At 40.8% G+C, this 25,995-nt stretch overlaps 1 protein-coding gene across 3 annotated transcripts in view; it reads right to left on the bottom strand.

The window, feature by feature from the left end:
* RNF145 (ring finger protein 145) overlaps positions 1-25,995 on the bottom strand; it is a 40,440-nt gene that overhangs the window by 4,318 nt on the left and 10,127 nt on the right. For all 3 annotated transcript variants that reach the window (XM_065848954.2, XM_065848956.2, XM_065848953.2), the window contains exons 3-8: positions 18,163-18,271; positions 12,426-12,517; positions 7,581-7,816; positions 4,080-4,255; positions 2,299-2,439; positions 1,315-1,497 (exon numbers count right to left, since the gene is read on the bottom strand). In XM_065848954.2, the coding sequence (XP_065705026.1) occupies positions 1,315-1,497; positions 2,299-2,439; positions 4,080-4,255; positions 7,581-7,816; positions 12,426-12,517; positions 18,163-18,271 (937 nt within the window). The remainder of the gene's footprint in view (positions 1-1,314; positions 1,498-2,298; positions 2,440-4,079; positions 4,256-7,580; positions 7,817-12,425; positions 12,518-18,162; positions 18,272-25,995) is intronic.

Below are 25,995 nucleotides of genomic sequence, written 5' to 3'. Positions count from 1 at the left end.
CAAAATACACATGTAACTTTGTAGACTTTTCTACATAAACAGAATTCTTCCAGATTACATATTTATTACAACTCTTCTATGTCTTTTTGCATGAAGCAAATGTACTTCCTTTCATCACCAGATTTAATCCTGCTGCCTTTAGAAGTACATTCCCTAATTTAAGGATCACAAAAGAAGAAATGTAGTGGGACTTGAACATTCATCTCTGCCAGTCCTTACTCTGCTCTTATCATTTACTTCTTCCTAATCTCCTCCCCAATCTAAACACACCATCCATCTTTTTACACCTACCCATTTGTGAAGGCTTTCAGAACACCTCCAGTTATTTACTATACTACCTCTACATGCTCCTCAGGTTGTTATTTTAATCTCATTTAGCTCTGGCAATATGGTATAGAAAAAGTACAGGTATTGGCTGGACAGGCCAGCAGCAGAAATCAGCCAATTTAATACAGTCTGAAGAAACATCAAAATGCTACTGTGAGGTCTGCAATTCTGTGTCTGTGGGTGAGGGAGAAAGGAAGAGCTGAAGTGGAATTTATCCTGACCCTAGTTGATTTGGAACTGCCTAGATTTGGCAGAAGAGAGTTAAAACTCGCTGTCTGCTTGCTTAAGCTGGGCAGATGCTCATATGCTGGCTCAACTCCCCTTCCCTCTGCTACTATATTTGAAGTTAACATCGCTGCAGGCAGAACACACTGCCCACAAGTAGCCTCTGAGCTAAAACAAACTCTCTACACAAAAATAAACCTCCTGTTTCCTCAGTTACAGCTTACAGAAAAGAAAAAGACACAAGCAATTAACAAAGATACAAACAGATTAATACAAGAACACCAGATACCAATACAGCTCTTCAAAACACAAATTAACAACAATCCCACATGGTCAGAACATCCGGCACACTAATCTAACTCTTCCACTTCTTCTTCTCTGCCAGTAAACCCTATCATTTTGGAATCACAGCCTCACACAAAAAAAGGTCTTTAATACAAGGTCACTCCCAAAAACTTCCCATCCTCTATAGGTGTCTGAGACCACTGCACTGTAGGGAAACCTCTGTGCAACACACTGAGTGGGCGACCAAAGTCAGCTCTGTTTGCCAGCACACAGCATGGTGAGCAGTGTTAGTGTGCCCTCGAGGGAGGAGGATAGAGAGGGAAAAAACAGAGAATTTAGACTAGAAAAGAAATCTGCATACAGAAAAGACAAGGTACTTACAAGCTACTAAAAATCCAAATCAGGCCATCAATTATTACTATATCAGCTCCTAAAAAAAACATCGAGTAGCTTTCAGTTTAGAAACCAGTCTCTTACTTGTCCCTTGAGGCTCCCAGTGCCAAGACAATGGGATCAGCAATTTCCAGCATGGACTGAAGTATGGACGCCACCACAATGAAAAGAATAATACTGAGCAGGAACGCCCGATGCACAACTTGGAGCTCAATCAAACCTGTCTGCACAGCCAGGATCAGGAGTGTGACTCCTTCAGTCATTCCCCTGTGGATCAACCCAGTTAAAAGAAGAATCAATCAATCAATCACATCTGTGTGTCAATGCTGTACGAAAAATACATCTAGAAACACCATGAAATAAGTTGTTTCTGCCACAACCCTTCAGATTGGATTTAATACCTCCAAGAAGCACATCTTAGCACCAGTATTTGATGCAGTGAAGTACAGAGCACCCAGCACTGCAACCCCGATTTATACCATTTTCACTTCCACATCTTGGAATCTAAAATATAAAACATTCTTTTGCACAAGGTCTGAACTTTCTATAGTTAAGAGCCGGAATAACTGAGCAAGGTAGTGTCATAGCCAGGATCCCAATTCCATATCAGACGAGTTAGGACAAGTGTTAAGAAAAGGCAGTTTCTATATTTTGGCTATTTCCATAGTAATTTACAGGCAATCAATACAATGCAGTGTTTTAAGCCTCATCCATTAGTAAAGTTTCACACATGACTACAGGGTAAATGAGGACATGGAAATGTGAAGTGTTTATATTATCCAAATGTGAAAATTTTCTAGTGACTCATGCAAATAAAATCGCTTAGTGCTTTCAAGTTCCAAATAATATCTTTGAATGCTACAGAAATGAACCATCTCTCAAAAAGTCTGTGACAAGCTGTATTTTCACTCAAACCCTTCCAATGCACACATAGGCTGGCAGACCAGAAGCCTGTCAAAGATATCCAAGAGTCCAGAAGTTAAAAAATTGCAATGCAATCTGTATATCTCCAAATAAATCACTTTTTGGCTGCTTCTTTTTAGACCCTAGACACAACAAGGCACTTACCTGTTCATAGCAGGATCATTCATGAATGCTCGGTAACCCTGCAAGTAAAACTTGCAGAGAGTCAGAACTCCCAAAGCCACAAAAGAGACTGTGAAGACCAAGCCCAGCAGCGAGTACGGAGTGCTACAGCATTCTGCAATACTGGGAGGAGAGAGGGGGAAAGCAAAGTTAGGTTGGTTTAGTGACAATATTAAAAGCTGCACGCAGCCACAGAATCCTTCTATAAAAAGATGAGAGGTATTCTGTTACTTCTTTGTGAGACAGAGCTGGGGCCAGGGCTGCGCTGTGGCGTGTCCCCAGTCCCTCTCAGATGTGCCACACGGCGGCACTGTCCTCCCTGTGTCGGGCTTTCCCACCCCAAAGTCTGTTGCTGAGATTTCACTGGATTCACTAAGGCACTTCCCACTCAGATACATAACAGTGCAAACAAACATCAAAATGATAGATAATATTGGGAGACTGGGGGCTTTTTGGCAGCATTCTCACCAGGTCCAGGTAGGCAACACCTGTCTTTCAAACAGTTGAGCCAGAAGCAGCAAAATAAGATGGTGAATATTCTCCCTAGGCAGGTTTCGTCCTTTCTTTTGCTACAGCAATGAAATCCCAAAGGCTGAGACCCCAGAATATATCTGATGATGCTGAGAATAGTTATTTCAGCTCCTTCACCTCAGGGCCGTTTTGCTCATCCTGGCACTATAGTATCTGGAGCACTTTAAGCCTCAGAAAGTACTTGAGCTTCTGAAACATGACACTGGCAGAACAAGGGAGTGCAGTGCAGTGCACCCTGTGTCCCAACACGGTGAAGAACCAGTTGTCAGACAGGGACCACACATCTGGAAATCCTCACATACATAATTCAAGGTAATACATGGACACCCCCACTCACTAACCAAAAAACACACAAACCCCAACCCACACAAAAAAACACACACACACACAAAAAAAAACAAACCCATACACTCTAACTCATCTTCACTTGTTTACCAGGATAGTAGTTTTGTAAGAGAAATTATGGTGGTCAAGAACACACCATACTAATTAGCCAACTGAAGAGTGAACTAGTCCAGCACTCTGACAAAAGAGTTCTGAGGAAGTATATGCTGCAAAAATAAACAAAGCTCACCCAAGAGACATTTACTTTGTCTCTTTTAATGACTACTCTAACCGGAAAACTCCTTTGAAAGCAATTCACAGCAGAAAATATTGATGTGTTTACATACACTATTTGCAGTTCTTGTGGTAAACCTTCAAATTCCGCCTGTTTACCAAACCGAAATGGGCTGAAAAAGCTTTTATTTGCTCCTGCCAGTCGAGACAGTGAGAAATGCAGTATTTGAAGCAGCTATTTCTGTGGGATATTTGAGGAACTCTAAGTTTTGTTTCAAAATAAATTATCAGAAATCAAGAATCCTGGGTTTTCCACCTGACGCCCAATCCTTTTTTGTCAGATAATTTTATTAATAGTACCATTCTTAAACTTATTTCCAGATGATCTACTATGCAAGGGCCCCAGAAAAGCTTAAGAGCTCAAAGAGAAGCCTGGGAAGCTTTCAATGTTATGTTCATGTGTCAAGCACAGGTTTAGGAATTGTCCCAAAGAGATGAACTCTTCAAGGCCTCTCAAAAATCACAGCAGTTGTATACCCATGGACAAGATTTTGAGAGGAATGACAATGGAAGGTACAGGACAATTTTTAACAGCAAACACACGAGCAAGAGCTTTCCAGTCGTGTTGCTGCATGATGCATTGTGCAGTGTTAATTAATTAACTAGTTCATTACCTTGTCAAGAAGAGGAAGAGGAGCCTCTCTCTTGAGGCAGGCTGGTCCCGTGTGCTGAAATAGGAATAGATCTGAAGAGCAAATAAGACGAGCCAGAACACCATGAAAAGGACTGGGACGACCAGTTGGTTCCACAGAGACATCCCCAGAGCCAGGAGACCATACACCTCCACCACCTGGGCAAGACAGAGAAAAATGCAGTTTGGTATTGGTTCACAGCGCCTGTGATTTGATAACAACAATAAAGGCACAAGGAAGCTGAAGATAATTCACGCAGCATTAACCATCCCAAAGGAGAAGAGGTGGTACACCAAACTACAATGTGACAAAGGGAGATCACTAACACATTATCCACTGATCCACTCTCTGTCTTGAAGTACAGACACGTACCTGAGTGTGCAGCAAACTATCAGAGCAGCTGAATGTCCCTTCCAGTGAACAAGGGGCTCAGAGCTGGCAGCTGCAGCCTGAGGGGTGACGACACGTGTTGTCCATCTGTCACAGCCCACTCAGACCTTTCTGCCCAGCTTAAGGCACAGCAATGTTGTTTTCTCTATAGCTACTGCCCACTGCACATACTGGATACTGAAATATGAGCCACATCCCTTCAGCACAGTAGATTTGTTTTGCTGACTTAGTTTTAAGGAAAAACATAATAGCTCAGACATTTTAAGTATTTTAAAAAGAACATGTACCAGACATCTGACTGCTCCTAATCCACAAAGTGTTTTGAAATTCATGCTTAATAGATATTTCAGAAACTCTGAAGCTCAAATTACTTTTGTATTGCAAAGACTGTTACAATGCAGTAATTTCCAAGAAGCTGCAACTTCATATAACTTGACTTAATACAGAAGGTCAAAAGGAAATCACTCATAACTACCGTTTCCTCATCACCTGCTTCCCGCAATGACATACAATTCATATTGGCTAGAAAATTTTAGTGGACATTAAAAAAGCTGCCAACTTAGTCTTTCATGACAAGCAGGAGGGGTGTTACGTTCATCGGACCTGCTGCAGTGTGTACTGTGGCTCATCAACACGCAAAGAGCTGCTGGCAGGGACATGGTGCCGAGCTCCTGCTTCAACTGTGCACACAGATTGGTGAAGGAAACACTTGTGCCCTCAGGAGACTCCCTTGGCCTGGGACCAATGCAAGCAATGCCACGCAGCTGCTGGCAGAGTGCCCCACCACGTGGGAAAAGGGTCATGCTACGCTCATAATGTAGATTCATAACCCTGAGGTATTTCTGGCAAGTAGGCAGCCAAGATTCTGGACCTGCTTTTAAGTTACATCATTAGCCACAGCCTGAAATACAGACACAAAAAGCTGCCCAGGGCCACCTGGTGGGGCTGTCTCCCCTGTGGTGTCACATTCAGGAAACACTCCCGGTGTTCAACATCCCAATATTCACGAAGTTCTGCCACTGATTTCAAACCAGCAACCAAATCCAGACTAAAATAGTAGTAAACTTGCAAATACCAGAATGAAGGCATCACTGAGAACTAACAACTACACCAAGTTAGAGCGGTGGAAACAGAAGCAGGAAAACATTGAAGACAAAACGGCAATAACCTCTTCTAGAATAAGCATATTAAGCTTGATGTGTAGTGGAGCTGCAGCCAATTATATGAACATACTATGAGCCAATGTTTTTCTCTGTTCTGTTTCAGGAACACAAGCAAAGAGCAGCAAGCTCTTTAAAAAGAAATCATAAAACATGTTTTCCCATATTGCCAATGCAAAAACCACTCATACACAACTTTATATTCCAACCCGTCCTCTACTACATGCATTTAGAAAAGCAGTATACACCACTCTATTACAAATTCAGTGCCACATTATAAAGTTTTTGCTGTTTTCTCTGTATTCTCAAGGAAAAACCTGTATGTCCTCTGCATAAAAAGTCAGGAGGAGGAGTATGATCAGTGTCCAAAGGCCACGAACAAGGAATGCTTCTTCCTCCTGTATACAACACTGCAATACAGTCTAGCATGGAAAATGTGAAATATTAATGGGAGGGAAGAGACAAGTAATCCTAGAGATGAGGAGACTTGCACAACAGCTCTATCTTGAATACAGTTCCAACCAAAAAAAAAATCAGCAATAAACAATTCTTGCCCCCCTCACCTTGGAATGTATTTGCAATTAAAACGTAAGATGTTGAAGTGTTTTAAACATGTGTCTAATAAAAAATAGATACATGACTCTCAAATCCACATCCAATTTGCCTTCAGGAACACTCTGCATGTGTTCATGCACGTGGAAAAGGAAAGTGTTGGTTTCAACCTGTTGCAAGTCTTCAAGCTGTCCATCTGTTTCACCCCAAATGTTACCACGCTAAGTAAACTGTTAAGTATGATTTTCCTATTCTCACTGGAAAACAAAGATATTGAAGCTTTGCCAGGTAGCTCCCAAATGAGTTCTTAATCAGCAAATCTACAAGCTAGTTACGGGCAAGATCAGATCATACTAGGTACTGTACAAGCACAGGATAATCCTGCTCCAAAGACCAATTACATACAAAACAAATAACCAGCCAGCAATGATCAACATGACAGGCTGAGACCTTGGCACACCAGACACCTGCTACTGCCAAGCTTTTATTTGTGTATGACAGATATGACAGTAAAGAAGAACTTTAAAGAGGGCTTTGAAAGAGCTTAACAAGTTAGTTTTCAGACTGCTTCTGACTGAAGAGCAGAAGGCAGAAAACTGGTGGCTTGGTTTAAAACAAAACATAAAAATCCAGAAAGCGGTGAAAGCTGGAAAAGTGTGTCAGTCAAAAGTCAAGCGAGCATCAATCTTCTTACATGGAAATATACAGAAGGATGCATACGCATAAATATTTTATTTTTATTTAAATAACATTAGGTGTGATGTTTCTGTACCAGTAACAAAGTATCTTTTAAACTAAATACGTATCAGATGTCAAGGCATTACCTAAATGGATGAGATCAGTCTGTTTCTGCTAATTTCTGTTAGAGGTCTCAGCAATGCTGCTGTTCTAAAGAAAATACTACAGACCTTCCAAATCACTCACTGTAAGTCAGTGATTATTACCGTCAAAAATCAGTTTTAGCATTACTCCCAATTTAACTCTACTATAATTACAAATTATTCGCATACAGAAGGCATTTCTTGCAATGAACAGCTACTGCGATCAATGGATGGGGATTACCTTGCTCACTTAATAAGGCTGTAAATAAAGCACATTCTGCCACAATCTTGCCTTTTAGCCCGGATTCGGAAAGGACTAAGAAAAGTCCAAGCAAAGTGGATATGATCAGGTGGAGAGCAACATAATTCAGGCTAATATCTTAACTGGTCACCCATACAAATTATAAGCTACCATAAATTAATGAAAGAAGATGCTATGGATTTGGTTTGCTAAGAAAACGTGAGTTAAACACAGTTGCACAGAAGACAAAGTACTTCTTTCTTTCCTGTCAAAAAAGCTCAGTCCACAGAAAACAACACTGTTACGTTCACTGTCTTACCTGGACAAGCTCTCTGTATGCAGATTTCGCCAAGTTATAGGGCACCAGAAGATTCGATGCCAGAAAGTAGAGAACTTCCAAACCAGTGAAAATCATGGCAAATTTGTTGATGACGACAATGGTTTCCAAAGGGACCAGGCACAGTCGTGCCAGCAGAGGGAGCATGTGAGCAGAGAACAGCCAGATCTGCTTTGTTTTCATGACGCAGGAGCAGAGCGTACATACCACGAGCTGACCTGGAAACGAGACAGGGTTTTATAATCAAGCTGATTAAACCCTTCAAGAAAAACCGTATTTTAATACGTTATCTTTCCATAATACAGTTATCAACATCCAGCATATTGTGACGGTTCTAACTAGGACATACCCGTTATGAAACCAGGCTCCTCTGCGTCTTCTGCTGGGTCACGAAAGTTGCCATTTTTCAACTGCACAAAGTGCATGATTTCACTTTGCAGATTAGTGAGATGTAAACCCAAAACGCATGAAGAATTATACTCAGATTAATATGATGTCCCAGGAATAAATCACGCAGAGGATAACCAAACAAGACATCCCTCTTTTGCCTTACCCTCCCCAGCTCAACTTACATCCCGTCAGCATCTTTATATGCAGCAGTAGTTTTTCTGAAGCCCACCCATACGACATCATCCCTCTACGCAAAAAAAGGAAACAGAAGTCCCGAATGGCTTTTAAAGAAACAATATTTAAACTGTCAAGAGAAATTACTGGCCAAAAATAGCAACAGGAGAACAGCCAGGTCAGCAGCTGAGACTTCAATAATTTCATAATACCCTGAGGCAGTTGCTCAAAATTATCACTGAAGCTTGCAAGTGACAGATAATTAACAACTAAATTTTCTTTCGCAGTTGGCAGAGACACAAACACAAGCAGAGCTCCTCCCCACACACACATGTGGAGGGTATTTCCAAAGCAGATCCCTCCAGCAGAACTGCTCCCATTAGAGCCACTGGAAGTTGTGCCCTTTATCTCAGAGGAAACAGAATTGGGCAAAACGTACATTGTCTGGAAAAGAGTAATTCTCATTCCTCAGATTTGCAGTATGGAAAAAGGTCATTGCGTGTTATTTCAAAGCAGAACCTTGGTTCACCAAGTGCTTATGCCCTGTTTCGGTGCCACCTCCACTAATATTTGCGTTTCACGGCTCCTCCCGAAACCAAGAGTTAGCCTTAGTGAAAACAAAAAAATCAAGGCTGTTAACATCTCTGGGTCAGCACTAACCTCATGTGTTCACATAAGCTTACAGACCTTGTAAGCCCTTCTGGATGGGTTGGGGATGGAAGCTGCAAGAGGAAAAAGAGCAGTACCAGGGGTTTGCTTTCATTCTGCCTTGCTTCCCTACCCAGGAAGGGACTTTTGCTTTTAAAATAACTGCAACTGTGCTTAAAGCAATTTCTGACCTGTACTACTTAAGCACACAAAGTTGTTCCTCCCTCACACTGTCCTCTTTCACGTTTTAGTCCTACTGTCAATTTGCTAAATGTATTTTTGAATTAGCAGATGTCTTTTCAGAACAAGCACCCTTGCTCTCAGCAGGACACTATCAGCATACTGGGTCTCATAAGTCTCAGAGAAAGTTACTCATCTTCCGAGACGTTCAACAGACTCCGGTTCTGAAGCATTATCCCTCTGCTTTGTTGTTCCCTGCCCGCACATGTGTTGCTACAACCCTACTGCGGATCCCACCAGCGCTGCTGTGCTGTAATACTGAGAAGCCTGGCACAGTCAGCTTGAGAGGATTTCTGCAACTCATGGTAGCTAAGGCAACCCAGCTTCACACACATCAGGATACAAATACCAGCATCCAATATGTTCTTCAGGGCTTAGTAAGAGTGTCGTCATCTGTAATAAAATATCGTAACAATGTCACGTTAAACAATCCAGTGGTCTTTGGGATGACTCTGGGGCTCTCCAGCCATGACGTGTGAAGTGTGCCGGTCATCCCTGGTAAAGCCTCTGACCCTCCCACCTTTCTAATTTCAACACCAATCAAAAGTTACTTGTCACGGGAAGGAGACCAAAGGAAAATACATGGAGCACTTTCTCTGGAGGCTCCAATCTCCTTCCTGACGTCTGCAGCTTGTTGATTTTCAACCCCTTCAGGAAAGGCCTGAAAATGCCTCCAATGGAGCTTTTAGTCACTGGTACTTTCCATTTTAAAGTGGGGTAGCAGCACCTTAGTTCAGGATGGACAACGTTTCTGCAGTAAATCAGATTATCTCCAAGTAGGGTTGTACACCATCAATCAACACACATAACATAGCAGGATCAGTCAGAAGAAATTAGTTTGTACCTCATATCAAATCATAAAAATATTTTAACACCCTAGCTATCTACTAAGATTAGCAAAGCCAGCCGGATGTTTGCACTCCATAAACTCACATGCCGTGCACTGAAAACCGCCAGACACAGCTCACGAACCTGACAGCTGGAATCCTGCAGGACACCAGGCTCCTCTGCTAGGGAGTGAGGCAATAAGGAATAAATCTATTGCCTTCAGCTCCTGCCCACTCTTTTCCTTTCGCAAAATACATTAAACATTGCTGACAGATAGCCAAAGCCTCCCAGTTGTGAGCTGATGGAAAATGTGCAACAAGAAAACCTATGCGGTACAGCCACTGTTCAAGCCGCTTTTAGTAGGGAACTGTCTATTTAATTCCCAGTTTTAAAGAGCTGATGTTAACAAATTCCCTGGCTACATCATTAACTGCTATTCAAAACCCAGGACATCTTAAAGTTAATACATAATCCCATTATTGTGGACTAAGAAAAAGCAAGTCTTCATGGCAGCATTGTTTCCACAACCACACGGCTTTGTAAGGTCCACAGCCAACACGCTCACGAAGTGGCACATTCATCCAAGAAAAGTCTTCAAACACATTTACTTCTCCCATCCAGCACTTCAGAAAGTATTAGTAACCCCAGTCAAGAGTCATCAGGCTGAACTAGACACAGGGGAAGAAATGACTATGAGAGTCCATTCAAAAAGCACTAATGAATAAAAGCATTAACAAAGATTAAATTTGTGAACCAGCTGGCATACCGTACATCATCCCCTTAATCCTGACCAGAACTTTTAGGAATCAGAGCAGTATCAGTACCGTGATTATTCCCCCACGCACCTGCCTCAGCGCCTTTGTACAGTGCCGCCGCACAACACTCTGGCAGAACATGTAAGAAAAAGATGGAGCAAAGCACTTTTATATTCATTTTGCTGTGAAGATGAGATGGTTCAGTGCAGTACGCTCCTGAGACACGGCAGATTGCACTGGGTAAATACCTTTTACGTAGCAAATCTGAAAACGTATTTCATATTTATATAGACACTGTCAGGCCTCATAGCCCACTGTCACGGGTCTGCCCCAAAGAGCTCTGCTTGCCATCAACACAACAATTACACTTTCAAGTTGGCTTTAAATGAACATGGGAAATTAATAATGGGGATATTAAGTATGTTGATGTACACACATTTGCTAGTATAGTCAAGCACCTACTTCTGAAAAATAATTACAACAAGGGCACATTTTATTTTGACACCTAGTACAACCCAAAACTGTATTGCGTAAAAACATTATGTTTTTCTCACTTATTTTTAATCCATACTAAATCCTGGATGAAGCATAATGTGTTTGAGTCTTGGTTTAGTTTCTGTCTAAACGTTACTGAATGACACAACACCTCCTGATCTCCTCCTGCTGCTTTGGGAGGCTGATTCTGCTTCATCATGGGACCCAGCATCATGCCCCACAGCTTCAAGGGACAAATTACAAACACTTGCTCATAGAAACACGCTAAAAGCTTTAGTTGTACTTTGGTGTCATTTGACAAGACAGCAAAATCTAGAAACTCCCAAGAAAAAAGAAATCACGTCTAAAGATGTACATGTTCTGGTAGACCTAACATACTGCAAAGAAGTAAACCCATTTAAATCTGCCAGTAGCAGCTGCAAGTAAACAGAAAGCAGCTGAGTTTTGCCAACAGTACAGGGCTGACTAAATCTGTCAATAATCTGATGAAAACCATAGATCTTAGTGAAAGGAATTAAGGAAGATTTTTCTTCCAAGCTTGTCTCAGACTTAACTTCAAAATACACATGGTGTGTGTGCATTCCAATATCCTCTCAGTAGAACATATGGTATGGCGTAGCAATCTTAACGCTGAATTTACTCTCTTCCAGTCAAAGTTCAAAGGGTAAGGGAACAGTCTAGAAAGTCCAATTCTTCAGGATTTATTTGGGATTTGAAGGTAGAGAAGTCATCTCTGCCATTAATCAAACACAATTTAATTTTGACTTGTTACTCCTTAACTCTAATTAGAAATATCCTTGGGACTGTTAAAAACAAAAGTAGCCTATAGTCCCATACACCCATCCACAAATCTATTTCACCATTTTTTGGTAAGACAATGAGACTGTTCATCTATAAGGCAAATCAAGAATACTCGTACAACACTTTCACTGACAAAAGCACTACAAATACATGTTCCTATTGAAATTACTACCATACTTTCCACCTAAAGATGATTATAGACAAGCCTGTCCTTCTGAATGAGATTGTGAGTCTGAGAACACAGGGGCAGAGCATGAAAAACAGACCAAGAAAATACTTCAAAGCTGCAAGTATGGGAGCACTGGTCAATCAGTGGCACAGAAAACGCCAGGCAGGATACACCTCGCATCCCGCACATCTTGGATATTAACGAGAATCGCAGCTACTAAAATTGGTAAGAGAAATTTGAAATCAAGAGGTAAAACCTGCAGAGGTTTCAATGAAGAGAATGTTAAGCAGAGCTCTCTGATGCATCACAAATATTTAAAGTACTTACCTACTAAAGCAGTCATGAAACGATTCATAGAGAGAGGTTCCAAGTACATTGGCCCTTCATATCCTGATTCCAACTCGCTCCTCACGTAATCCCTATAAAAATAAACCCACAAACTATAAAGATCCATCTTATCAGATAAGAAGCAGTTTATTCATTCCACACACGTAGCTTCAGTGTATGTCACAGTGAATTAACTAAATTACAAAAAGCAATATTAACACTACTGTTCAGCGGCGTCGCTGATGTAGAGATCTGAGGCATGACTTAAGCAGAGAAGTATTATCTGTAATTAGACTCACTGGCATAGCTGTAAAAATCCTTTGGGACATCCAAGCTGTTCTTCAGAGCGTGGCCTGAAACTGCTTATTGACAAAGCCTCTTAAGCACCATTCCATTTTTAAGTATCCTTATTAAGTGTTCTTCTTCCTAATAGTAATTTATTTTCCCATCAGCTCCATGTGAAAAAAAAATGTGAGAGCCTGACAGACAGGTCTCCCAATCTAATAGTTAAAGTATTTTGCACCTAAAAATCTCTTTCTTTTGAATTAAAAAAGAGGTATGAAGGAAAACTGATAGTCATGGACTAGATTCAGCAATACAGCTGCTTCATAACTGTTTTATCCAACATGATTTAAAAGTTGAGCATTATCCTGGGAAACTTGGGGCACCAAACAGATACCCTCAAACTGACAGATCTGACAAGGTATTTGTAACTTCTCCCAGAACAGGTTGGCTAGGAGGGTAGGCTCAAGCAACCAAGGGAAAAGATAAGGACCTGAGAAGATGGGGCATTTTTCTGCTGTTGGTGATCACCTGTCAGCTCTGCCATCAAGCAGGGTCACACGTGGCACGGCAACATGACTCAAATACAAACTTCACACTGGAGCAAGCACCCTGCACTTTCAGAAGGCGACTCTGGAACAGCACAGCAGTAATTCCCAGTGGTTCCTCAAGCCCCTGCCATGGGACAGCGACCAATACTCATGACCCTCTGCATCCACATCTCCAGCCCCCTTCTCTGCCTTGCTGGGTCCTTCCTCCTCTGCTCCAGGTCGGCTGCTGCTCCACCCTCGATACGACACCACCTCAATACAGCCAAACAGTGCAACTAATCCTGGGCTGGAATCTGCATGACACTGTCCAGTCCCTCACGTCCCAGGAATGCCAGACAGACACACTTGATCTGACCCCGCATGGAGCAAGCAGAGTCTGCTCCAGGGGCACAGCACTTCATTTATTGTGGATTTATTTATATCAGTGAGACAAGCCAGACTGGCTGGGAACAGATGCAGTCAAAGCAAGATAAACAGCACTGGAAGCCACAACCGATACAAGAACTGGTTTTCTTTTTATTTCAGTACAGAAAAAAAATAAAAATGCAACTCAGTGCTACTGGAAGCATTCACTTCTCCCCAGAAATGTGGAGATACACCCTTCTTCTAGTACTAGCTTGCGACCCCAAGCTGAGGTATTTGCATTTTCATTTGCGAAAAATCTCTGGAATTCAAGACATAAATCTCAAAGTACTAAAGCAAACACTTCAAAGCCTGTTCTTCATAGCTGACAGCCCTGCCTACTTGCTGCAGCTTCTCAAGTGTCATTGTATACGGGAGGTATGTTGAAATGGGTTCTTTATACTGTAGCCTGCAATTAAAAACACATGAGGACTGAAAAGGCACCTAGGACAACTGATTCTAGGTAGAACTTTCCCCCTTGTTATAATGGTATCGCTAAGCCCAAGGGTTTTTTCCACCTTCCAACACCTATACAGATGTAATCCGTGGGACAAAGTTGGGTATTTTTACTTGTTTCACATGAACCTGCAGAAAGCACCTTCTGAAAACATGAGCAACACAGAACAGGATAATCCGTGAGAGTTACAAAGGGAGAAAAAAATAACACCATTTGCAACCTGCTGAAGATGGTTTTCTGTATCAGCAATACCACACTCCATTTTCAAAATTAGGGTAAAAGTGGTTATTTCTAAACTTCCAAAAGGAAAGCAGTGAAGACATCAAGTTTTTTTCTATAGCCGTTAGGAAACAGGTTACAAAATCACCCGTGATACCAACTGTAGCAAGATGACCTCATAAAACTTAGCTAAGCCATACCAAAAAACTGCACTTACAGTTGCTTCTTCAACACCAGGAACGTGCCTGGAGACAACCCAAATTCCTCCAAGCTGCATTTCATGCTGTTGTTGATCTGATTTAGTCACCTGCACAGAGGTCTGAACTCGGCTTCATTCTTTAAGTAACTCTCATTAACTGAGTTTTAGGCCTATCAGCTTGGAGAAGCAATGTTTTACAATCTCCTAAATTTTTTAAACAGTATTTGTAGATGATGTCTGAATAAAGGAAGTCAAAGCAATGATTCTCTTATTACCAGTACAAACACGGGATCTTTTGGCACAGGCACGGATCAGATGATGCCTCGAACAGCTGCAGTGCCACGCAAGATGCTGAGAAGAGCAAGTGCCTGCACTCAATTTTGATCAATTAAAGCTGTATTAAGCTGCAGCTTTTACATTTGAGAATTGTTCACTTTACTGCAACGATATAAGAAAACAAGAATGCTAAAATCATTATTTACTAGTTAACAAAATGACTGAAACTGCATTATTACTGCAGAAAATTAGGATGTAAGAATAAAGCTGAGGTCAGATTTCCTGCTGTTCATTCTGCAGACACATTCCCAGCCTCATTTAATCAAACTGCTGGACTGCCAACATCCATTCTCTGCCAGCCATGACTGACATTGCTCTAAAAAGATAAAGAGATACAGGGCTTCATACACGATCACTTCTGTTACCAAAAGTGCAGGAAAGTCTTCTGTTATTAAAAATACGCTTTGTAACTGACTGACATAAGGCACAATGGTAACCTGACCTAATTGACTCCTACTGCTGACATTTACTCTGGTTGATTAATCTCCGCCATCAACAAACACACACTCTCATAGGTTTTAAATGTCTACAGACAACCTTGGAATTAAAAGTGTATTTTAAGATTATCCACAAGAAACAATTCAGTCTCTTGCTCCCCACCTCCCCCCATCTTCTCGTTCTAAGCTCTGCCAGGGCTCAACACTTGGAATTCAATTGTAACAAAACTGCAAAACATGAAATAAGATAACGATGTAGATTCAATTTTTAGCATTAACAGTGTGTTTAATTGCATCATTTCTTTTCTGCCTAAATACATCATTTGTTTTCCCCAGTTTTACTGCTGGAAATGTGGAAAAGAAGTGTGATCCTTCAAAACAAGACATTTGTGCAGCTACATATAAAATAAAACCATCATCCATTTTCCTTGTTGGAAGCCGCAGGATTTTGTTTTTAAAGCTGACTTCTCCTTTTCCCACAAACAGATGGCACATTATCTCCACCCAAACTGCCAGGTTAACACGCTACATACAAATGTAGCATTTTCTTGGGCTCCCCAAGCATTCACCAACATAAGCTCATCATCCTTCACACATTGGGGTAATTCCCAGTTTTGCAAATAAGGAAACAAAGACTTAAGAAGTTGGGTGACTTGTCAAGGTCACATAGACCTGGAAGTCTGAAGTCAGAGCTAACTATAAAATTCAGATCTTCTCATTCCCAGACTTGCAGCTGAACCGCAAGCTATTTCTGGGGTGGAAAAAAAACACTGAAAGCTGAAATCTTTCAGCAGCTCAGAATTTCCAGGACACTGCAGAGTCACAAGTGCCAGCTGATTCTGGTCTTGTTCTATAATCTGCATTAACCAAACTGGCCTCAATATGAGACCTCTTCGTCTGTTTTTAATAGCATCCCAACTGGTAGTGCATGCAAGCAATTCACTGCAAGTTTTCAGCTGTAAGCAGAATTATTAACGACACCAAGGAGTAGTTTGCACATGTGACTGCAGTATGTTTTGTTATGATCAGGCTGCTAAATAGAAACATCAGCTGGAACTGAGACAGCTTTAGCAATAACAGGAATAGCTTCACTAATATTTTTGTGTTACACATTACTATTTTCAATATGAGAAGTAATGGGATACACAAATTCTTTTGAAAAGCTAATGCAAGCGTCACTCCCCAGGTGACGGGAAGGCTGCTGGGAACCCCCTGCACAGCGCTCCCTTCAAACCAAGGCAGCCTCCGACCCAGGGGATGGGCAAACTTGCTTAGAAGCATCAGCAGCTACATTTGCTTTGCAAAATAGCTAGGGAATACTGCTGGACTAGTTGAATCCAAGGCATCTTTTAATTAAATATATTTTTTGGTGCCAGTTGACACAAGATTTAATTAAAGTCTTTATTAACTCACTCCAGAAGCGCCAAATAGAGAAAGCTTAGTAGAAATACACTGAACAGTCCAAGTAATATTTATCTAACGTGTTTCAATGAAGGCTGTGAAGTCCCAAACCTCACAAAACAGAAGTCACTATTCGCATTATGTAGAAACACAAGCAAGAAAGGTATTAAAATCAAACATAGTGCTATCCCTTAATGTGTCAATCAAAATCCAGACCATCTCCTTTTCTTTTAAAACTTTAAAGATCCAGAATGTCATAGAGATCTCCAGCTGCAAGCATTTTGGACCAAAGCCCTGTATCTGATGGGGATTTGTTACTAGTGTTATTTTTAACACAAGTTCTTCCATAATGTTCAGGTTGCGTTTTCTAATAAGTAAGCCTTAAAGCCCATGAGAAACACCCACAAACTCTAGTTATAAAAACCCCAGCCTCCCCTCAGGATGATGAAAACCTCTCTCTCCTTCCTCCCCAGGAAATAAGAGGCCACAATTCCTCTCTTGCACCCTCATACATTCAGGAAATCATTAACTGCAACTCTGACAGCCACAACAGTGACACGTCAAGTCACCACAAACCCTTAACACTCCCCTGAACTGCGAGTGAAGAGCTATTCCAGCAAACGTTTTGGAGCAACAATTTCGATGCAGGAGTTAACAAACCTATTACTTCACTTAAATCAATCAAAAGCATATTTTTAAACGCTTCCCACCCGCAGACACCAAAATAAATCAGGCTTGAGTACATATTTTCAAAACTCCCCATATAAAGTTATTAATGTGATGGCACTCTCTTTGGTTCCAATTAAACCTCATATCAGTATGAGAGTTTACATTGGCTTTCAGCAGATTTAGCTGGAGCCAAACAAATGAAGATGGTTGACTTTGTCTGGTCCAACTCAGTTCTCCAGCCTCTTGCTCTGCGTTTTACATCCAAAATGCCTGTCTTCATTTTCACTGTAAATTATATTACACAAAGATTAATTTAAGAATGAGTTCCACTATTACTTCAATTTTACCATTGTCCACATGACTATTTGCTCTCTCATCTTAGGTGCCAGGAAACTGAAAGTAACATCCTGTCTGCTTTGCAAAATGCTGCAGTGTTGAAAGCACATTCATTGAGCCACTGAGTAACCTGGATTACTACATGAGAGGCCACTTTTAGTCTTGTGGTGTTTTTTCTCTCCTCAGATTAGCGGACATTACACTCCACAGAAAAAGTAGCTCAAAATTCCCTTTAAGTCAATAAAAGTACACCAGAACTACCTGACTGCATATTTGATTCCATAAACTTTTTCAAGACAAAGAACAGCAAGATATATTTAGGTATCTGGCATAGAAAAAAGGCCTGCACAAAACCAGATGTCCCCCATTTATACAAGATACTAACAAAATATCATTTATTTTTCTAATTTCCAAACCAAGCTAGCAAAGTTAATCCATTTCTTCTTACCTGGAAATTTGGTGCCCAGCATAAAGCAGCAGTGCAGTCAAAAAGTACAGGTAAAGCTGAACCAGGTGTTGCCTTGGTAAAGTTAGGAGTACAACACTTAAGATGTAACCTGCAACAAAAAACAGAAGTTGAAATTGCAAAAAATACTACCCAAATTTCTTAAAATATGAATTAACAATCCAGTTATTCAGGTTTCTTTAAGCACCTTTGTTTTCATTTGGTTCTAAAATTCATGCACCTACATCACAATGCAAAGCACACAACAAACCTGACACTTTTTCTCTCCACGAACTGGAACAGCTCTACCAGATTCTGCAAGATTCCATCTCAATGTCAAGAAATGGACTTGATCCACAGTATTTTAACAAGACTTGATTAACATAACCTATGTAACAACAGGGAAGCAGGCGTAGACCTCCCTCTTCTTCCAAATGAAAGCCAGTTTCAGTGTGGCAGGAAAAACGCCGATCCACCCAAAAAACTCAGTCCAATGATGCAAGCAAAGGACACACACACCACCTTTCCACGCTGATCAGCATTGCACATTTTAATTCTTCCACTCTGTCTTAATGATTTAAAGATACTTTGCATGCCCATAATTTGAGATGGGGACACGCAGGCTGCTCTCCATACTAGTAATACTAAATCCCATTCAAGCTCTCAGTGTCACATAAATCGAGGACAAGCCTTGGCACGGCCTGGGATTTGTAGGCATTTACACCACCAGTTCCTTCACTTCTTGTTAGCGTTTAGTAAGACTGTGGAAAAAGACACGATGCAGATACGGCTTTACTCTTCAAGACCACAGCTTGGCTGCTCAGCAGCCTCTCCAACAAGCAGATCCTTTTTCTCATATCTGCTCTCGTTAGGATACTTAAATAAAGCAGTACTTTGAAGTCCACTTCACAACTGGGTGGCACATGTCCATCTCCGTCTCTTTCCCAGACAGATTGCAGGTCAAAACCGCAGCACATGGTGCCATTACTAATCTTCATTTCCCAGCACTCCATCACAACGCGGTGCACTCACACTTCTGAAGGTCAGGTTTGAGTGCCTGGCACTGAAATCCATTTAGGAAAAAAAAAAAATCCAGCAACAGCGAACAACTTCCCTGCAGCTAAGAACAAAATGCTATAGCAGAACTTATCCTGACACTTACAGCTATATTTGTCACATTACATTTAAAGTTTCATCCATCTATTCAGTAACACTGGGCAAAGCCTTTTTAACTGAGTTAATTCATACTTTGAGCTTTTTAAGAATACTTAAAAAAATAATGTAACTCTGGATTAAAGCACTCAAAAGCAGTGGGACAACCAGCTACTAGAAAACAGCTTGTGAACACAGCATGTTGCTGTACTTGAAAAAGATACAATTTCAGAGCCAGTCAGTATGTAGAAGTATTTCAAGGCTACTTAACACCTGCCACCTTCAATAAGCCTTTTCTGAACTCTACCATTAGGTCTTCAAGAAGGTAACTCACAACATGCTCCTAAAAAAGGCATCAGACCCACAGTATGGCAAGCAAAGATCGATTCAGATAGATTACAGGAGTGATGATAGACAAAGCCTGTTTACTTACCTTTTTAAAAATACAAATATACAATTTATGTATTTAAAGCTACTGTTTCAAGTACTTTCATAAAGTAGATGTGACAAGTTGCACATTTGTCTGAGGATGTGCCTTTTTGAAGTTGAAATAATTGATAGGTTCCTTGATATAAATGAAATTATCATATCAGTCACCATCACCAGTATCTGCACAGTATCCATTTGATCATTTACAAAATGATCAGAGGGCTCGAACACGTCTCCCGTGAGGACAGGCTGAGAGAGCTGGGGTTGTTCAGCCTGGAGAAGAGAAGGGTCCAAGAAGACCTTATTGCAGCCTTTGAGTGCTTAAAGGGGTCACATAAGAAATATGGGGACAGGTTTTTAAATATGGTCAGTAGCGACAGGACAAGGGGTAATGATTTCAATTAAAACAGTGTAGATTCAGACTAAAGACAAGGAAGACATTTTTTACACTGAGGGTGATGAAACCCTGTCCCAGGTTGCCCAGAGAGTTGGTGGATGAACCATCCCTGGAGACATCCCAGGCCAGGCTGGATGGGGCTCTGAGCAACCCGAGCTGGTGAAGATGTCCCTGCTCATGGCAGGGGTGGCACTGGATGAGGTTGGAAGGTCCCTTCAACACAAACTATTCTTTGAATTTTATTTTGAGCTTTTTAAAGGGGCCTGAAACTCAGCACTACAACAGTTTCCTTCTAGCAATGTTTTTATACAGTATAACATGCTTCTAGTTAATACAACACAGACATTCTACGCCATTAGTTTTCTTAGCAGACACCTGTATTTTATGGAATTCATCTTCTCTGTTCATTGCTCTCCTTCTACCAAATACACAAACGACAAGAGCAGGAACTCCTTGGCAGCATCTCCATGAAGACATTTAACTAGTTTGCCTCACCCCAACATAAGCATCACAAGCCAGCTCCAGCAGCTCTGACACCATCTGATGTTCTTAACACCTCGTCCCGGCTGCACTCACCACCTTCCCTTGATTGCTTAGTTATGGACAATTCTTTCTGTGGAATAACCACATATCATTACGTCACTTGAGCTGAATCTCTCTAAACCCTTCCTTCACACTGTAGTCCATGACTCACCTCCAGTGGAGAACTAAATGGAGTTTATTATGCAGTCTTTTATTCTTCTATTACTCTATAAATAGGCTAAGAACACCTGTTTACAGTGTCTGTATTTAAGCTCTGCCATCTTCTTCACCTTATTCTATCACATGAAAGTCTGCTCCTTGGCCACATGATGATGTATGTGAGCGGTGCTAGGCTAATTTCTGCAAAAAGACGACATTTTAGAGGGCAGTAACTGCACTTCAACACAGCCATGTTACACAGGAGTATTTTAGAAGAGACTGAAGTTCAGTTCTTCTCTACATGATCCCAATTTGAATCAAAATGTAGCAGGATAAGATGAAGGAGTGAAAAAAATATCTAAATACAAATCAAAAGATGAGAAGATTACGATCACATCTGTGCTTTTTATACAGAGGGTTTCCAAACAGCACAGACACTTGTAACACTGCCCAGGGAAGCAGCCCAGGACAGGCAAGGTGACTGCAGAGGCTTGAGCAATGAACCCCACTGCTCACAAGTCTGGGCTGGAATTTAAGTGTTCACTTTGAAGCAGCCATTTGGCCTAATTGTTAGATTTTGAAGAGAGTGAGAGACATTTAAAGTAGTTCCCTCTTATTTACAATTCCCTCTTGTGACTTGGTAAGAGAGAGATTTCAACACACTTCACACTGCAATATTTGCATTTTTGCTGCAGAAGCCCTATTCCCAAAGTGGTACCAACCTCATTTTTATTGACAATGCCTCTGCCAAAAAAAGAGGCAAGTAATTCATTACCAAACTGTTTCATTGCAGAAGAAATGGAAGACAAGCTCAAATCCAGTTATACTAGACTCAGGCCTCAGTGAAGAAAATAAAGCTGTTAAGACAATAATAAGCAGAAGAGTTAAACACTTCCAGACAAGAACACATGTATTAACTAGCTCATAACCTCATTTACAACCAGTTGATTCAGCCAGATGAAAACCTCTCACTGTGGAATGCTCGTTGTCACCATCAGCAGGAGCTCACAGTTTGCCTTTCAGCAATCTCCCCATTTGTGTGCCACCACCAAGGTGTCCCCCGGCTACTCTCACCCCATGTTACCTCTTTGCCAACTCAGGTGTCTGAGTTTTATTGACATGCTGCATACAACAGAGGCTTCTGGAGCATGATCAAAGTTGCAAGCCATTCTCTTTATGAAACATTTTAGTGCTCATTTGCATGATTACAGATCCCTTGTGCCCACTTCACATGTTGCCCAGAGTTTGCTGCAGGTTTAGTCTAAAAACAAGAACTCTGCACAGGAAAGAGTTCACATTTCTTAATAAAACCACAACATCTGTTGGAGCGCCAGAAAGTAATAGCATAATTGCTTGGATTCTACCAGGAAATTAAGTTGGGGGCACTAACTTCCCACTGGCCAACATCCTATGAGGGTGAAGAGCCCACCTTACAATGACTTGGGAAGCACCTTGCTGGGAAGCAGCAGGTCATGAGCCACAGAATCCCATCGAAAACTCCTACTGAGCTGCTCATTTCATTTCAGCCCAAACCCTGACTGTCCTCATTTCCATTTATTCAGACAGCTATCTGGCCACAACATGTGCCAATAACACAAGACAGACTTTGGAAAGATGGTATTTGATATGGTAAAAGTATTAATGTTAGAACAATTGGCACCTTTATTTTCAGTGTGTCCAATTCTCAGGATAACCAGTCAGCACTCTGGTTACACAACAGTTTACATGGAGATTTAATAAACTGCCCATGTCTAAAGCATCGATTTCAAGAGTGGATGATTTTTCAGAGACACTCTAGCACTCACAGTACTTAAAGGCAAGATGCAGAAGTTACCAGGAAGGCTCTGTGGGCTCTCCAGAGGCCAGCTCAAGCACAGAAGGAAACTGAACAGCAACTTCTTTAAAGCTCAATAAAAGGAGAGATAAAAAGCTCTTGTACATCCTCACTACGTACATATTAGGCATCTTTTGAAGGGTATCTCTCAACCAAATGTGGCCTGTCTCACCACTGCTAACTCAATACCTGTGCAAGGCAGCGTAAGCTGAGATATACTAATAAGATATATTGTATTTATGGGGAGTGATGTTTTTGCATGGCAATGCCAAGGCACACTTCTTCCTCATGCTCCTGCTCAGCCAGAGCTGCCCAAACAAACGTTATTCACCCCAAGAAGTTTTGTGCTTGGAGCTAATGTGGCAAATATTTTGCCCTTCAGAAAATGTTGACAAATTAGTTCTAAACTGAGAAAGCACACATCCAAACATACTTGCACTCAAGGAAATGAGTATTTACCCAGTCATGGCACAGTGCAACTATAAACAGACATCAGAAATCCCGTTATCAACATCTGCACATCACAGTGAAAATGATGCCAAGAAAACAATTTACTCATTACTGAGGGGCTGCCATCAGTTTCAACAGCTGTTTTGTGAATTTTTAAATGCATAACAGGTTGGGCACTCTAAGTATAAATAATCCAAGAACCAAGTTCCTTCAGAGATTTACAGTATTGTCTGAACAAATAAAATGGACTTCTGATTCTGGATCCATCACATGATTCAGAGGCAGTTTCCATAATACAGCACAGCTAATGATGAGAATTCTGGCACAAATTACAACCACAGAGAACTTGAAGAGGACTAGAAAAGAACACAAAATGGAACTGTAAAAATAAAAATGGTCACAATGTATTCTAAACTGTGAACACAAATTTCCACGCTGTCATTGGACTGTTACTCAGAGTTCGTTGAACCTCAAAATTTTAAGTGTCTCCTTTCAAGCAAACTGACATTGGCTTGTTTTTTTAAATAGAAAGTGATTCAGGTTGCCAAAGAGAGATACCAGCTTTATACAGAAAAGTCACCAGAAAATACCCATATGCTGAGAAAGCTGTTTAGTAGAAGCTTACACCACCAAGGAAGCAGGATAGGAATCGGCAGCCTCTAGAGTTGGAAAGAGAAAGAAGGGTATGCTATATTTTGAGCGTGGCATGCTCCCTGCCCTCTTTTGTGTCTACCAACTGCAGCATACACTGCATTTTATCCAAGAAAAGAATATGAAAACACAGCAAGTAATTTTTTTCTTAAGAAATAAAGACCAAGTCCATGTCATAAAATTGAATTTGGTTAAAAATAGCTACAGCTTAAAATAGTTACACTCAGAAAATAGTTCTACTACCCATTTATCTAAATGCTGCTGGCAGGAGGGAGACAGAAGACATGGGACCACAAACCCAGAGATGCTGACTCTGAGCAGCATCTCATCTTTGTACGCATTAATTGCATTCACACATTTAGTCATGCATCCTCTTCTCACAATTTTGGGAAATTTGTTTCTGGAATGAACTGACTGCTGCTTCTCACACTGAAACTTCACATGGCACTTCTTACTGTGTCTGTATCAGAGTACTAAATCTCTCCTCTTAAGAGAAAGGGCACCACAAAAAGGCAAAGCAAAAAAAGATCTTCTCATTAACACATAAGAGCTTAAAGTAAAGTGGTTAGACCAAAGTAGAGAGCAGTCGGCAAACACGATGGCAGTAAATTCAGAAGGTCATAAACACAACTCTTTTGCAATTTTTCCTGTATGAAATTAATCTGTTTACATTCAATAATTCTAACCACAAATTTATCTCTGCTGTTGACAGGGCTTTGTGCATATTTAGTTACATTTCATGCAGCTGAACTTGCGGTTGAGTTGTTATCAGGACGGAATATTTTCCTTCACTCAAACAGATAAGGGCTGTTTCATGAAAAGATATGAAAAGGGAAAGTTCTATCAAAGGACAAATTGCATCCTAGAGGCTTTTATTACATTCCCAGCACTGCTAACTGGAACACAAATCACACTAACATACATCACTTGATCAAAAACAACTGGCTTTTCAAACTTTAAGTCAAATTGATGGAAGAAAAAGAGTGTATTTAAACAGAAACATACTCCTGGTAACCCCCAGTTCTGAGCAAATTTCCAACTTTGCATTCTTAGTTCTGGGAAAGGTTCACTATATCAAGATTGGTAGAGTTCATTGATTTTTATGGTTCTCTAATCAAACCATTCCTTGAGCACTTGTCCAAGACAGATGCACCCAATTTCCTAAGCTGCTAGAAGCACTTCCATGGTATGGTACCTATGCTGCCCATGTAAGAAACTCACCGATCATTTGATATTCCAAAGCTGCCACAGCATTTGCTGATACTGTGTTTCCTAAAAGCAAATATGAACAGTGGATTTTTTTTTCCTAAATAAAAGAGATCAGCACATTGAAGCATATCCGTGGTAAGCTGTTATTTAAATCACACACTGGCAGTTAATTTCCCTCAACATATCTTCAAAGAAGCTTAATTTCCCAAACTAGTGGAAAAAGTACTTTGTTTTCCTTACAAATTCAATTCACATATTTTGATACATCATTTTAATTAAGGTTATACTGTAAACTGATGCAATTAAATCCATATAAAATCTTGTGCAGGCATGCAAATTAATCTAGCCCATCCTCACACTGGCACAGCTTAAAAAAAAAAAACAACCAAGCAATTGAGACAGATCAACTTTATTTTAGAAGTACTAGCAAAGTTTTGTCACTGAAAACTGTCTGAAAATCTTTTAAAACACTAAACGTTTTGATGATTTAGAAGCCCTTCTTGATCAGCAATTACCAGTTGGAGCAGTAATAGTACAGACACTCTTGTTAAAGCAAAAAGTGAAACAACTGCTGACTGTGCACCAGCACAAAAGCATCGCTTGTATGAAAAGCACAAGTGAGAATCCACTGGTTTGTACTAAAATTGCATCCAGGTGAGAAATACTTTGGTAACAATACCTACCCTCTCTGTAGCACTTTTTATTGGCGTTATCTCAATGCACTTAAGCAAGGGCAAAGTTATCAAATGGTTGTAAAGGGGAGCTGTGTCACAGCTGGAAATTACCCACTGATGTCTGGATAGCCTATTGCACAACTGTTAGTTCTGTATTAGAAACTGTTCTGATAACTCATTCCTAAAAGCTACTTGTGTGCATACAAGTACATGAGCAATCCAGCTGCAGTAACATGTCACCACAGCCCTGTGTCAGCCACATTCACCAGCAACAAACAAGTGCTCTCTCCCACAAACAGATGACAAGGGCACAGAATTGTAACACCAGTTTTTTGCACTGAAAGTACATTGCACGAGTA

The sequence above is a fragment of the Patagioenas fasciata genome, chromosome 14, assembly GCF_037038585.1.
Source record: "Patagioenas fasciata isolate bPatFas1 chromosome 14, bPatFas1.hap1, whole genome shotgun sequence".
Taxonomy (NCBI): Eukaryota; Metazoa; Chordata; class Aves; order Columbiformes; family Columbidae; genus Patagioenas; species Patagioenas fasciata.
Note: the sequence above shows the minus strand (reverse complement) of the source record. Positions and strands in the feature narration are given on the sequence as shown.